The sequence below is a fragment of the Somniosus microcephalus genome, chromosome 9, assembly GCF_052327205.1.
Source record: "Somniosus microcephalus isolate GS21.2 chromosome 9, FLI_Smic_1.0, whole genome shotgun sequence".
Lineage (NCBI taxonomy): Eukaryota > Metazoa > Chordata > Chondrichthyes > Squaliformes > Somniosidae > Somniosus > Somniosus microcephalus.
Window position 1 is genome coordinate 28,711,457 of NC_140995.1, and position 16,110 is coordinate 28,727,566.

Genomic DNA, 16,110 nt, shown 5'->3' on the forward strand with positions numbered 1-16,110 from the left:
TTACGCCTGGTCAAAGCAGGTGTGAGGCCTGCTTTTACCAGGATAAGAGTTGAAAAAAAGTTTTAAAAAAAAATTCACTGATTTATCATTTAAAAATACTTTTAAAAAAGGTAAGTTTATTTTTAACCTTGTAAAAAACTTCAATTATTTTTTTCAAAAAATGACATTTTTGTTTAAAATACTTAATTTATTGTAATTTCAAGTCATTTTAAAAATGTGATTTTTAAAAAATGTATTTAAAGTTTTACTATGTTTTTTCATTGATCTCAATTCATATATTTGACAGGTCTTCCTGTCAAATGTTTGAAGGGAGATTCCCTTCTGTGATTGGCTCCCCATGGCCCGCGTGATCCCAGGGACGCTCCAAACTACATGCGCCCCTGGGATACGTGGGCCCTGCGCACTTGGAATTTGGAGAGGCCCAGCACCGGAACTGTGCGCATCCCGGGAGCCCTCAGGTAAGGGCGCAGATTTTTCCAGATTGCAGGCCTCCGCCTGCAGGAGGCCTGAGTTTGGAAAATACAGGCCATTTTGATTGTTTTTGCTCCATTTCCAGCTCTCTGATAAATGTTTTCTTTCTAAGCTGTGTGCTAAATGATGGAAAAGAATGCTTAGTATCCGTTAACCTAAATTAGCTTCTGACTGAACCTTTTTTTTCAACTGAATAGAACATTAATTAAACTGGACACCTGCATCATGCACCATGTGTTCGCATAATCCTCTGGTTAATTTACTGCATAAAATGTCCCAGGGGCAGGATACAATGATGTCAAACATTTGGAGATAATGTGATGAACCAATCTAATCTTGGGCTATTATCATGTCCTTTCATTATGCGGTAGTGGTAGGGAGAATTCTGCTCTCATGTATAATGTGCAGCTCTATCTCTTAATTGTTTATGTTGCACAGTGAATATGTGCACTTAGATTGTATAAGGTTATGCAAGTTCCCCGTAACATATTGTACAATAATACCCAGTGTTACTGCAGTTCAGAGCAGTATAGGTCCAACAACAATTTGCAATGATGTAGCGCTTTTAAAGTAGAAATATGTCCCAAGGCGCTTCACAGGAGTGTTATCAGACAAAATTTGACACCGAGCCACATAAAGAGATAATGGCCCAGTAATTCCTGTCCCAACGCGTGAGTACGGACGGGGTACTCACGCGTTGGCCCGGAGGAATTGCCGGTTTTCAGCATGCACAGCGCATGCGGGGAAAACCGGCATTTCCTCTCCTCTGACCCAAGGGGTTAAGAGGCGGAACGCGTGCGAGGTTTCAGGCAGCGCGTGCGCGCTGAACTTCCCTTTTTTTTGAAGAGTTGCCCGTGCGGAAAAGACTCTGGTTTTTACGCGTGAAAAAAGCAGCCGTAAGTACTTGCTTTTAACAGGTAAGTGGTCTATTAAGTAAAATTAGAAATTTTTTCCACAGGTTCATTATTTTTGAAGACTCTACAGTAAGGTAAGTGTATTTTTAGCCCCGATTTTTTATACAATAATTTTTTTCAAAATTTAAAATTATTGTTTAAAATAGTTTTTTACAGTTATTTATGGTTCATTTAAGTAGTGCGATGTTTTTTAAAATTTTCTTTCAAGTTTAAGCAGTGTTTTGGGGCCAGGAGTTTTCATGAGTTTGACAGTTCTTACGATCAAACTCATGAATGAACTTTTGCAACCTCCCATTGGTTGCCCAGTGCTCACGTGATCCCAGCCGGCTCATCGCACTAAGTACGCCGCTGGGTCACGCACGCACAGCGCGGCAGGACCTGAAGCGGGCCAGTGACAGGAAATGCAATGCGGGCCAGGATTGAAATGTCAGCGCACCGGGTAAGTGCACATCGGGGGCTTGCACGCGCAGCAAGCCCCCGAACCTAATTTCTGGGCCATTAGGACAGGTGACCAAAACCTTGGTCAAAGAGATAGGTTGTAAGGAGTGACTTAAAGGAGGAGAGAGAGTTGGAAAGGCGGAGAGTTTTAAGGAGGCAATTCCAGAACTTAAGGCCTAGGCAGCTGAAGGCACGGCCACCAATGGTGAAGCGATGAATGGTGCGCTTGAGGCCTGAATTGGAGGAGCGCCAGAATTGGAGGAGGTCTCGGAGGGTTTTAGGGCTGGAGGAGGTTACAGAGATAGGGAAGGGTGAGGCCATGGAGGGATTTGAACATAAGGATGAGAACTTTAAAATTGAGGCATTGCCGGACAGGGAGCCAATGTAGGTCAGCGAGCACAGGGATGATGGATGAACAGGATTGGTGCGAGTTAGGAGACGGGAAGCAGAGTTTTGGATGAGCTCAAGTTTACGGTGGGTGAAAGGTGGGAAGCCAGCCAGGCGAGCCCTGGAATAGTCGAGAATGGAGGTAACAAGAGCATGGATGAGGGTTTCAGCAGCAGATGAGCAGAGGCAGGGGCGGAGATGGGCTATATTACGTAGGTAGAAGTAGGCGGTCTTAGTGATGGAGAGGATGGGATCGGAAGCTCAGTTCAGGTCAAATAGGATGCCAAGGTTGCACACAGGCTAGTTCAGCTTCAGACAGTGGCCAGGGAGGGCGATGGAGTCGGCGGTTCCAGTATAAAGCACATGATTCAGTCATCAGTATTTGTTATCTATTCAAAATCAAACTACGGCTATAGGAATTAAAACTCCTGTGTGCATTATTTTGAACACATTGGTGAATTTGTTCAGATTAAACTCCTTTCTGCACCATTTTAAACAAATTATTCACAGGTTAGGTTCGTTAGAATGGTAGACACAGGAATTTGATGCAAATATGCCATTGTAAAAGTGCCATACAGAGAAGTATCATTCCATAATGCTATCCAATGAATGGATCACAAATTTCTTGAATTATTAGTAATTTAGTAAACCTTTATACTTTATAAAGAATGAAATTTTATGGTCTGGTACTGAACTTATCGGATCGCAAAGTCCTATGTTCAATCCCCAGTCTGCACGGAGTTAGCTGACTCAGGTGGGCTCCTGCTTCTTCGCAGTGTACAGTGATGCCTGTTCGAAAGAGCATGTTGTGGAGGTTGGGTGAATACAGGATCAGGCTCAACTATAGAGCCCAGCAAGGTCGAATTGCTTGTTGACACTTGCTGACGCCGACCCTTGAAGAATGGCCACTTAGCTGATGTACTAGAGGGCAGCCAGTGATTGTAGAATTGTACCTTGGTGGAGGTCTGCACCTTCAGGAGAGAAGGCAACAAAATGGATCAAGAAAGAATAATAGCTGGTCATGTGTTTCAAGGATGTAACACGTCACATGATTCATGTTGAATAGTTGGAGCATCATGTGAAGTATTTAACTTGTATGGGTTCATATGTTACAGATAATGGGGGTGAATGACGACCAAAAACTCCCATACCTACTAGGGGAAGAGAGAAATTGCATAACACTAGCGGCACACTATGTTACAGCTTGCCATAAACAGAGGGACAACCACTAAATATAAGAAAAGAGTATATATAAATTATATGAAAGTATATTTATACATTCAGGGATATATCCGTTTATACACTGTATGGATAGATCTGTATTTTTGTGTACAAACATGAATGTTTTTCGATGCTTTGGCAACATAAAATGTAACTTGTCATGCCAATAAAGCGATTTGAATTGAATTGAATTGAATGTCCACAGAGGTTCTTTTGCTCGCCTGTTGTTTACGTTTTGCTGGGGTTTCCGTGGCTCTTCCAAGGTGTTAACCCATTTAACATAGATTGGTGCAGTAGCAGAGAGAGAAGAATTTCAAACCAATGAGTTACACACTTGTACATTCGGTGAACAAAATAAATTTGAAAATTGCAAAGGGAGGAATTTCAGACAAAACAGTAAACACTTGTGTGCTGATATTCAACAGTGTCATCTTAGGGCCTGTGTTCATAAGGATTTTCTATGCTGAACGTGTTTTCAGTGTCCAAGTTATGTGGTTTGACATATTCGTGAAAGTTTTGGCTTGGGGGATTTGAAGGATCTTGTTAATTTTGTATGTAAGTAAACAGTGTGATCAGCAGTTGCACTTTAACAGTACATTTCATCTGCATCTTAACTCACAGAACTCTTGGCAGGCTGGCTGATGATTTATATTCTGTGCATGTTTTGATAGTACAGTGAGGGGAAATAAAGCACTCTATGAATAGGATGCAGTTTGCAACCTGTCTATGAATCTAGCTGGAAGTGCTAAATTGTATCACAAGGATAACAGCTTATTGTACGTTTTTAAGTACTTTGAAATGTTTAAGGTTAATTATGAGATTTTTTATGAGTAATGTTGAAGCTGATGCAGCGCTACAATAATGGCATTTACTCATTTTTCAGCCAATCCCAAGTCCACTAATATAATAAAATGGAAGCATTAAATTTATATTACACGCTGATCCCTTGATCAAGTGCTTCCAGCCAGGAACGGCACTTACAAGGAGCGCTGGTTGGAAAAGCAGCCCCTGATTTTCCATCCATTTAAATTTAATAGGCAGAAAACCACAAGCCTCAGGCCCATGATTTTCTGGCTGGGGCTCCCTGTGAATTCTGCTCCGCACTGGGAGCACCTAATCGGAGAATCAGCCCTTACTGACCAGTATTGTGGAATGTTTTCAAGCAGTTTATGTTAGATTTTTTATCATAGTTATCTACCATTCAAATTTTGACCACCCGGCAAGAAGTGATTTTTCATTATTATTTTGTATAACAATGATGGACTTTCACCCTTGTTTCTGATGGGGAGGGGTAACTCTAACCACTGCAAAGGTGCACAATACGGATACCTGTGAAAAGAAAATACTTAAATCTTATAGTACTACAGTTCTATTGACTTTGGGAAAAGATTGATGAATGCATTTTATTATGTGAGATCACCAAGTTGTAATATTGATCATTGTTAGATTACTATTACTTTTGTTTTTTATCATGGTCTTATTTTGTAGTAAAAATATGTTTCTATCGATGCAGGTGCAGACATTCAGTTCCTGAATTTTTCGACTGAAGCCAATCATGATTTCTTGGAGATTCGAAATGGGCCGCATTACACGAGCTCTTTAATTGGTCAGTTCAGTGGAGTAGATCTCCCGCCTGTGTTGCTCAGCACCACTCATGATACCATCATCCACTTCTACAGTGATCACTCGGAGAACAAACAAGGGTTCAAACTTATCTACCAAGGTAGGAATAGCGATAACCACATTTTGCTCAGAATGGTGGAGCTAGCAAGTCTGAGATTTGTGCTCACTTAAATATATTTCAAAGGGGCATAAGCAGAGACTATAGAGTTTGAAGACCCTTAGTGCAGTAGAAATGTGAAATTAACACCCAGCAGAAACTCCTGACATTATGCTGATAGTGGCTGTGTTCCAAAGAGCTTGAGTAAAATTCCAGTATAGTTACCTATTGAGAGAAAGCAGTAGGAAGGATATAGACACCTTTCCAAATTACAAATTGCTGATGGGATATTTGGAGAGAATGTTTCCCTCAACAGCCCTGTATGGTCTTTCTTTATTAAAAACAATAGCTGGATAAATATTAAGGACAGGATTGAAAGTTGCGATAGAAATTAGACAGCTAGAGTAAGACATAGGGAGACAGGAAAAGAAATGTTAAATGTTGATAATATAAAAAATAATGGCCCTGAAATTATGCATTTGTCTGAAGTTCCTCCCTCCATTATTTGAGGGGACTCACTAGCTTTAATTTTAGAACAAAAGTATTTATGACTAATTTATTTTATTGTGTAATGTGTGGACAATAAGGATAGCGCATGATTTGATTGTTTTGTGTCTGTCCTGTTTTTGGTTTACTAGTGATAGAATAGAAGTTTTATTGTAGAAAATTAAAATATGTACAAAAGTTTTGGCTAATTTGCCTTAGTTTAGAGTATCTCCCTGTGGAAACAGCGCATGGAGGTACAGCTCATAATGCAAGAAAGCTGAATGAGTTGGAAAGATACTTGCCAAATCTCTGTCTTTGACTGGAGCAAGCCTTTGGTTTAGTAGTAGCATTCCCACCTGAGGCAGAAAGTGCAGGGTTCGATACCCGCTCCAGACAGTCCCTGGGGAGTGGAGACTGGAGTTCTGGCTCTGAATTCTGGATTGACATCTAGCGGGATAATTGCGTCTGGTGAGTGTGGGTGTCCCCGTCCCCCTCGTCAGATGGCTTATGAGAGCCCATAAAACCCTTGCAACATATAGGGCTAACCACTCTATCGGCTGGTATAAAGACAGTTACGTGCATGGAATGAGTGTTCCCATCTTGTCAGACTGTTAATCAGCCTGCAAATCCTTCCACTACTTCACACTGTTCTCTAAGGGAAGAGCGTGAACATAAGGAAGCAGCATGTTTGGTATGTGCTTCCCCACAAGAAATTTATCATGCGAGAATTTAATTCAAGAAATAACACAGGTTTAACTTTCAAAAATGAATTGTGGATATTATATTATTAAAGTGAGAGTGGGTGACATTTTAAGTATATTAATCTTGTCTCAAATGTTGAAGGACCTGCGGAAAATATTGGTCTCATTGGCTTAAGTTAAAGGCTTCGAATAATTTGGACCATTTGTAACAGAAAGGTAGTGGTGTCAATGATTCATGCCATCAGGAAGCTATTTAAATGATAGCAAGGAATAAGAGCAGATAGTAAAGCTAGACAATTGTATTTTGAATTGTCCCATTAAATCTTGTGGACAGAGACTCTGCCAAACTCATCAATCAGAGCCAGGTACTGTAGTAAGGATTGTCTAATGGAGTTTTCTATTAAAAAAATTACTCATGAACATAGAAAGAGGAGTAGGCCATTAAGCCCCTCGAGCCTGTTCTGCCATTCAATTAAATCATGGCGGATCTGTATCATAACTCCATTTACCCACCTGATAGAATAGAACAAAATAGTACAGCACAGAAGGAGGCCATTCAGCCCATCTAGTCTGCGCCGGCTCTTTCAAAGAGCAATATAGTTAGTCCCACTCCCCCTGCTCTTTCCCAATATCCCTGCAATTTTTCCTCTTTCAAGTATTTATCCAATTCTCTTTTGAAGGCTACTATTCAATCCGTATCCACCACCTTTACCAGGCAGTGCATTTCAAATCCTAAACACTCGTTGCATAAAAAGTTTTTCCTCATGTTGCCTCTGTTTTTTTTGCCAATCACCTTAAATCTGTGCCCTCTGGTTATCGATCCTTCAGCCATTGGAAACAGATTCTCTTTATTTACTCTATCTAAACCCTTCATGATTTTAAACACCTCTATCAAATCTCCTCTTAGCCTTCTCTGCTCGAAGGAGAACAACCCCAGCTTCTCCAGTCTATGCCTGTAACTGTAATCCCTCATTCCTGGAACCATTGTAGTAAATCTTTTCTGTACCCTATCTAAAGCCTTCATGTCCTTCCTAAAGTGCGGTGCTCAGAATTGGACACAATGGGGGGTGAATTTGCCAATGGGCAGCTTGTGGAGGCGGGACTCCAACTTGTCAGGTTTCAGTCCCGCCTCCATCAACTCCTGGCCAGCCCACGCTATTTTCCCTTGAGTGACCTTGTAAAGCCCACCCAGCAGGCTTAGCAGGCCAATTAAGGGAAAGCCAGTTGCAGAGAATGTCAACGTATGACGTTTCATCTGTCAAAAATTTTTGACAGATGAATTGTCATCGTTTGACAGCTCTTTGAAGTTGTCAAACACTGACATTCTCTGTAGTTTGATGAGGTCTTGAATTCAAGATCTCATCAAACATCTTTCTTTTGCAGAAATGAGATGGTTGTTGCATTGGAGAATGCAACGGCCATCTGTCATCTCTACCGCGGAGGTGCGCGACTCTCCGCATACCCACCGACTGAAGCCTGCAGGAAGAAACAAAGGTAAGTACACTTTTTCTAACACTTTGCACTTACCTCAGATACTCACCTCTCCACACTTGCATCCATCACTCATCTCCACAGCACACTTTTGCACCCCCCGACCCCCGCAGACCCTCTACTCGCCTCACTGGCCTGGTGGGTTTCGGAGCCTTCGGGAAGCCTGCACTTGTGAGGGCAAAAAGTGGATAATCCTATTTTCTGCCTGTTAAATACCTGTTAACAGGCAGTTAATTGGCTTCAATCCCTTCCCGCCTCCAAGGAGATGGGACCCAGTGCGAGACAGCTACCCTTCTCCTGGCAAGATGGCATGGAGGCGGGTTGGGGCGGGTTGGGCACCCGCCGTAAATTCTGCCATTTTCCCGGCAGTCCCGCCTCCATACCTGCCTCCCCAGGACTGGCAAGATCATGCCCCATATTCCAGCTGGGACCGAACAAGTGATTTATAGAGGTTTAGCATAAGTTCCTGGCTTTTGTACTCTATGGGCTGCATTTTGCCAGCCCTGGGGAGGCGGGTATGGAGGCAGGACTGCCGGGTAAATGGCAAAATTTGGGGGTGGGTGCCCAACCCGCCTCCATGCTATCTTGCCAGGAGGCGGGTAGCCGACCCACGCCGGATCCCGGCGGGAAGGGGATTAATGCCAATTAACTGCTTGTTAACAGGTAGTTAACAGGCAGTTTTTTGGCTAATCCCTATTTTGAGCCCTGAAGTGTGGGCTTCCCGACGGCTCCGAACCTCTCCAGGGTCAGCGAGGCGGGCTGTCAGTCTGCGGGGGTCGGAGGGGCCGAGATGTCCGATGTGCAGGTGAGTAATCGGTGCATGTGTGCAGAGGTAAGTGTGTGAGGTGTGTGTAAAGTGTTTTAATAAGTTTTACTTACCTTTACTTCTTCCTGCAGGCTTCCTCCCTTCAGGTCTCAGGAGTCCCTCAGCTCACCGGCACAGAAAGCAGAATGGCCGCTGAACTGTCAAAAGCTGCAGCCTTCTGCTTTCTGGTCAGGAAGGCTTTCTAATTGAGTCTTGAGTAAAGACACAACTTAGAAGACAGATTGTCAGTGTTTGACAGCTTCACAGAGCTGTCAAACGATGACAATTCATCTGTCAAAAGCTCTTGACAGTTGAAACGGCACTCGCTGACTTCACCTGTAACTGGCTTTCCCTTAATTGGCCTGCTAAGCTCACTGGGCGGGCTTAACAAGGTCAATCAAGGGAAAGTAGTGTGAGTTGGCCACAAGTCGATGGAGGCGGGACTAAAACCCAACAAGTGGGAGTCCCGCCTCCAACAGCTCCCCATTGACAAATCCAGCCCCTATGCCTCTATTTATAAAACCCAGAATCCCATATGCTTTATTAATTGCTTTGTTAACCTGTCCTGCCACCTTCAAAGATTTGTGCACAAACACCCCCAGGTCATCTCATCTTGCACTTCTGTTTTCTATCACTTAGCCTATTTTGTATCCATGCTGCTACCGCCCTTATATCCCATAGGCTTTCATTTTCCTGACAAGCCTAATATGTGATACTTTATCAAACGCCTTTTGAAAGTCCAAGTACACAACACCTTGGTTCCATATCTTTTAATACCCTTGTCAAACAAAAATCTAGCAATCTTAGTTTTAAAATTTTCAATTGACCTAGCCTCAACAACTTTTTGCAGGAGAGCGTACCCGATTTCCACTAACCTTTGTGTGAAGAAGTGCTTCCTGACATCACCGCTGAATCCTCTAACTCTAATCTTAAGGTTATGCTCCCTTGTTCTGGACTCCCCCGCCAGAGAAAATAATTTTTCTCTATCTACCCGATCAAATCCATTAATCATCGTAATCTTCTATACTCGAGGGAATCCAAGCCTAGGCTATGCAACCTTTCCTCATAATTTAACCTTTTTAGCCCCAGTATTATTCTGGTGAATCTGCGCTGCATCCCTCTAAGGTCAGTATATCCTTCCTGAGGTTTGATGCCCAAAACTGAACGGAGTACTCCAGAGCTTTATACAACTGTAGCATACCAGCCACCACTTTTTATTCCAGCCCCACTGAGATGAAGGCTAACATTCCATTAGCCCTTTTAAAATTATTTTTGTACCTGTCCACTAGTTTTTAGTGATTTCTGTACATGGACCACAAAATCTTTCTGCTGCTCCACAGTTCCTAGCTTCTCGCCATTTAAAAAATACTCTGATCTATCTTTCTTAGGTCCAAAGTGGATGGCCTCACACTTCCCCACACTGAACTGCTTCTGGCACTGTTGTGCCCACTCATTAATCTATCAATATCCCTTTGCAACTTTCCGCTCCCATCTACACTACTTACTATGCCACCTAACTTAGTGTCAGTTGTGGTGTATGTAACCTGTTCCACCTTAAGAGAACTACCTTAAGAGATGTACTACTTTCTCTTGGCTGCTGTATACTGTAATACCGGTGGTGACCACACCGGTATATAAGTGTTGTGTAGGGATTTGCTGGGCAGTTCAGCCCTGACCTCCGAATAGTAAAGACCTGTTAAAGTTATTCTTGTGGTCTGTGTCCAGTGATTTATAATAAGCATAACTGGGACACACAGACTTAACAGTGGCGACGAGTCCGATCTTACCCTGCGGCAGTTTTACATCCAAGGAAGCTTCGTCCTCAGAACGGGCGTCGAGAAGAGGCATCCGCCCTCATCATCCTGCTGAGCACCATCGCACGGGAGGCATCGAGAACCCGGGTTAAAAAGAAAAATTCTGACCACGAAGCCCTCCATCAGCGACAGGCAGTGATCATCCCTTCTACCACGGTGGTGGGTAAGCCGATCAGCGACACGAGCAGAAAGTCGGCCGCATTGACTGTGGAGTGGGGGAGGGAAAACGGAGGAAAAAGGGTGGAGAACTCGACCACGGCCGGTGAAAAGGGCCGGGCTGCAATCGAGGCCGAGAGGCGCAGCGACTGGGGCAGCGTAAGGCACGAGAGCCGCGGAGAACTCAAACGCAGCCGGTGTAAAGGACCGGGCTGCATGCGGGGCTGAGAGGCGCAACAGCAGGGGAAGCGTGAATGCCCACGGGAACCGCGGGGGAGTAAAAGCAGCGTCGGGGAATTGAGAACCGCTGGGGAGGCGAGAACGGCAGCAGCACGGCAATCGCCATTGCAGCCAGCGGGGGAAGAAGGCAAACGCGGGAATCCGCCATTGTAGTCGGCGGGGGAAGAAGACGAGCGCGGGAAAGACCGCCAAGCGCGGGAAGCTGCCATTTTAGTAGGCGGGGGAAGAAGACAAGTGCGGGAAGCCGCCATTTTGAGAAAAAGAAAAATTTAGAAACTTGCAAGGATGCCTAAACATGGGAACATTAATACCTTTGATAGCGATATCGAAGATTGGACCACGTATGTAGAACGCATGGAAGTTTATTGTAAAGCAAATAAGGTACCAGATGATGAGAAAGCACTAACCTTATTAAGCTCAATGGGTGCGAAGACATACGGGCTATTGAAGCACCTTCTGTCACCAGATAAACCGGCGGATCAGACTTTCGCGAATATTGTTACTGTCCTGAAAAATTATTTAAACCCCACGCCGCTGATGATAGCGGAACGATTTAAATTTTACAGAAGAACGCAGCTGAAAGACGAAAGCAACGCTGAATTTTTAATTGAACTGCGTAAGCTATCAAAGTACTGTCAGTTTGGAACAGGACTAGCAGATGCGCTGAGAGATAAATTTGTGTGTGGATTGTTAAAAGAAGGAACACAAAAGCGACTGCTTGAGGAGAATGAGCTTACGCTTGATAAAGCTGTCACTATTGCAGCATCGCACGAAGCCGCAGCGAGAGGCACTGCGGAAATGCAGCTACGGTCACCGGAACTCAGCACCAATCAAATGGTCTTGGGTACAGTAAAATGTTATCGTTGTGGAAAGACAATGGACGATCAGAACCAGTGCTGGTTCAAAAATCAGGAATGCAGAAAATGTGGCAGGCTTGGTCACATAGCTAAAGTATGCCGGTCAGGAAAGAAGACCAGCAACAAAAAGTCACCGCAGGAAAAGTACAGAAAGGTACACAAGGTGACAGAGAACAGTTCGAACGAACAGAAGTCAAATTCAGACTCCAGCAGTAATGAACTGGGTAGTCTAAGAGTACACAATGTTGGTAATGAAGCAGACCTCCAAACAATCTGGGTCACAGTTCAGATAGCAGGAGTCCAAGTGAAGATGGAATTGGACACTGGATCGGCATTGACGGTCATGAATAAGCAAGATTACAAAAGGTTATTCACACATATTCCCCTACGGGATACGGAGATTGTATTGAAAACATACACGGGGCAAAGAGTATACCCCATCGGGAAGATAGAGGTAAAGGTGGTCCACAAGGGCAAAGAAAGCCGAGGAATGGACTTATATGTGCTACCTGAGGGAGCTCCACCACTACTGGGACGGGAGTGGATTAGGAAAATAAATATGGACTGGCATTCCTTAAAAGCACTAACGGTAGATTCCGGTAAAAAAGATGTCAAACCTAAACGATTGTCCAGAATATTGGACGATGCTAAAGAGGTGTTCCAACAGGGACTGGGAACACTGAGAGGAATTACGGCAAACATCAAGGTTGAAGAACATGCAAACCCGAAATTTTTCAAAGCCAGACCGGTACCTTATGCGATACGACCTGCTGTGGAAGCTGAGCTGGAAGGGCTAGAACGTTCAGGAGTACTGTCTAAGGTAGACTGGAGTGAGTGGGCCATGCCCATTGTCCCCGTCATGAAGCGTTCATCGAGCAACAAGCCGGGGGAACCGGGGAAGGTTCGCATCTGTGGAGATTTCAAGATCACTGTTAATCCGGTGCTTCACACGGTGCAGTATCCGCTTCCGCAGATTGAGGATATCTTCGCTTCGTTGTCTGGCGGGAAACACTTCACCAAGATAGACCTGGCGCAGGCGTACTTACAGATGGAAGTTGAGGAAGAGTCACGCCAGTATCTCACGATCAACACACATGGAGGCTTGTACCGGTATAATAGACTGGTTTTTGGAGTGGCATCGGCTCCAGCAATTTGGCAGAGGGCCATGGAGCAGGTATTACAGGGAATTCCAGGCACACAATGTTACCTGGACGATATTCTGATTACAGGAGATGATGACGAGGAACACCTTGCAAATTTGGAACTGGTGCTCACCAGATTGAAAGAATATGGACTTCGAGTTAATCGCCAGAAATGTGAGTTCTTTCAGAAGCGGATCTCATACTGTGGTCATGTCATTGACCAGGAGGGGCTTCATAAGTCTCCTGACAAGATCGAAGCTGTTGTGAAGGCTCCCGCTCCGAATAATGTATCCCAGTTGAGGTCGTTCCTAGGGTTGATTAACTATTACCATAAGTTTCTGCCAAATTTATCCACGGTGCTGCACCCGCTGAACGCTCTTTTGCAGAAGGGAGTACCATGGAAGTGGAGCGAGGACTGTAAGAGGGCCTTTCGCAAAAGCAAGGCATTGATCACCTCAGAGGAAGTGTTGGCTCACTTCAACCCAACGCTGCCTATTCGTTTGGCTTGTGATGCTTCTCCATATGGTATTGGGGCAGTACTCTCACCCAAGTTGCCAAATGGCCTGGAGAGGCCAGTTGCGTTCGCATCCAGATCATTGACCTCCGCTGAGCGCAGCTATGCTCAGATAGATAGGGAGGCTCTCAGCCTTGTGTGGGAAGTAAAGAAGTTTAATCATTACCTGCAGGGCCAAAAGTTTATGCTTCTGACAGACCACCAGCCGTTGGTATCCATTTTTAACCCTAAGAAGGGTGTTTCGGTGATGACAGCACAGAGACTCCAGAGATGGTCCCTTTTCCTAGGGGCACATCAATATCAGATAGAATTCAAAGGTACAAAGCAGCATGGTAATGCTGATGGGCTGTCGCGCCTGCCACTACCTACAGAGGAGGAGGCACCGACGGTTGACCCTGTTGAGTTATTTCACTCGACCATCATCGAATGTTTACCAGTCACCAATGCAAGTATTGAAAGAGAAACCAGGAACGACCCGACACTGTCCCGGGTCTACGAAGTGACAGTGAAGGGATGGCCAGCACATGGTGGTCCACTGTTACCGGCATTCTCAGCAAGACGAGAACAGCTGTCCGTCTGTCAAGGAACATTGATGTATGGAACAAGGGTGATTATTCCTCCTAAGTTAAGAGAGAGAGTTCTAAAGGAACTGCATGAAGGTCATCTGGGGGGAGTCAAGATGAAAAGCCTTGCTAGGGCTTATGTGTGGTGGCCGGGTATCGACCAACAGATAGAGGATCTGACGAAAAGCTGCTCAGGGTGCCAAAAAGTGCAAAATGCACCTCCGATTGCACCGCTGCATCCATGGGAATGGCCTTCAACCCCATGGCAACGTGTACATATTGACTTTGCTGGTCCATTCATGGACTCCATGTTTTTAATTGCGGTGGACGCACATTCTAAATGGCCAGAAGTGATTAAGATGACTACCACTACCTCGGAAAAGACGATCGCGGTGCTAAGAACGATATTTGCAAGAAATGGATTGCCAGAACAAATATGTTCAGACAACGGACCGCAGTTCGTGTCAGAAGAATTCCAGAAATTCATGAAGAAGAATGGGGTGAAACATTATACCTCTGCCCCATATCATCCGGCTATAAACGGGTTGGCCGAGAGATTTGTACAAACGTTCAAAAAAGCAATAAAGGCCATGAGCGAAGATCAGATTCCACTACAACACAAGGTGGACAAATTCCTACTGGCATATCGAAACGCCACTCATGCAGTGACAAACCAAAGTCCTGCCATGATGTTCTATAACAGGAGGTTGTGGTTGTGGTAAACCACTGTTTGTATTCCTGTTTGTCCTGTTTGTATTCCACTGTGTACATGCCTGGACATGCCTCGGCTGACTCCTCCCACAGGTCCTAGTATAAAGGTGACTGCTCCCCAGCCCTTTGTATCCTGGACCGGTCGACCACTCGAGGCAGACCTCCATTCTGTTGTTAATAAAAGCCTTTAGTTACTCTTCTAACTCTCAGGCCTAGAAATTGAGTTTTGGCTTAGCCAGGGCTTTAGCGCCGGAAGTTAGTGCCGGCGCTAAGTCCCCCTGCGCGCGCCAAAAATTCAGCAGGGCCGCGCCCAAACGGCTGCCGGCGCTACTGAAGGGTCTTTGCGGCGGTAAATCGGCGCTAACTGCCGTTTCGCGCCGCAATTCCAGCGCTGCGGCACCCGATGCGGTGCGGCAGGCTCGGGAAGTGCAGGCCTCCTCCTTCCCTTAAGGAGGAGCTGCCTGCACCCGATCGCGGCCCGCGAAAATCTTTTAAAAAATGAGCCCGGCACCTCGGACAAGTGCCGGGCTTGCTTCTGGTCCGGGGAGGGAGCTGCGGCCAGGCGGCCGGCGGGAAAGCGGCCGGCCGCCGCGGGGCCTTTAATGCGCCGGCGCAAAGACTCGTAAGACTCTGTTGCCAGAGTCTTAGTTGCGGCTGTCACGGGCGAGGCGGCCGCAACTGAATTTCGGCGCTGGGGCCCGTCGGCATGGCAACCGGGACGCTGCGCACACCGATGACGTCATCGGTGCCGGCGCAGCGCTACCGGTCTACCGCGGCGTAAGGGCCCCAGGCAATTTCGGCGCCGGCGCCAAATGCAGCGCTAGGCCCTCTAGCGCCGCAAAATCGGCGCTAAGGGCACTCAATTTCTAGGCCTCAGTCTTTTATGAGTAATTGATAGCGCATCAGTGGTCCAGGTTGGACTTGTTAAAACCAAATGTGCGGAGGGAAGTTGAAAACAAACAGTTCTAGCATATAAATAACAAGACCACTCGGAGTTTCGAAATAGGACAACCAGTGTTAGCCCGGGACTATAAAAACAAGAAATGGCAATCTGGAACAATTCGGGCCAGACAAGGACCCCTGATGTACACGGTAGATATTGGTGAAAATGTAATACGGCGTCATGCTGATCAACTGGTAGAATCGAGAACAAGGGTCGAACCCATGGTCACGGCAGAGACAACCATGGAAGAAGTTAGTGAACCTGAAGCATCTACCTCAGAAGTGAATGTACCTGATGATGATGTCCAATCCATAAGAGACCAACTTGATGAGTCACCCCAGCAACGAGAATCAGAGACCCCTGAAAGGCGTTATCCAACTCGAATCAGGAGGCCTCCTCAGAGACTGAATCTTTGAACTGTTTTGCATGAAGTTGTATATATATATGTTATTATGTTATGTTAAATGGGGATATAACTGTTAAGCTAAAAAGGGAGGATTGTGGTGTATGTATCCTGTTCCACCTTAAGAGAACTA

At 45.3% G+C, this 16,110-nt stretch overlaps 1 protein-coding gene across 1 annotated transcript in view; it reads left to right on the forward strand.

Moving 5' to 3' along the window:
• The window catches only part of csmd1b (CUB and Sushi multiple domains 1b), a 1,295,488-nt gene that overhangs the window by 931,515 nt on the left and 347,863 nt on the right, over positions 1 to 16,110 (forward strand). Inside the window, exon 36 of the mRNA XM_085996460.1 lies at positions 4,945 to 5,154. Coding sequence (XP_085852586.1) covers positions 4,945 to 5,154 — 210 coding nt within the window. The remainder of the gene's footprint in view (positions 1 to 4,944; positions 5,155 to 16,110) is intronic.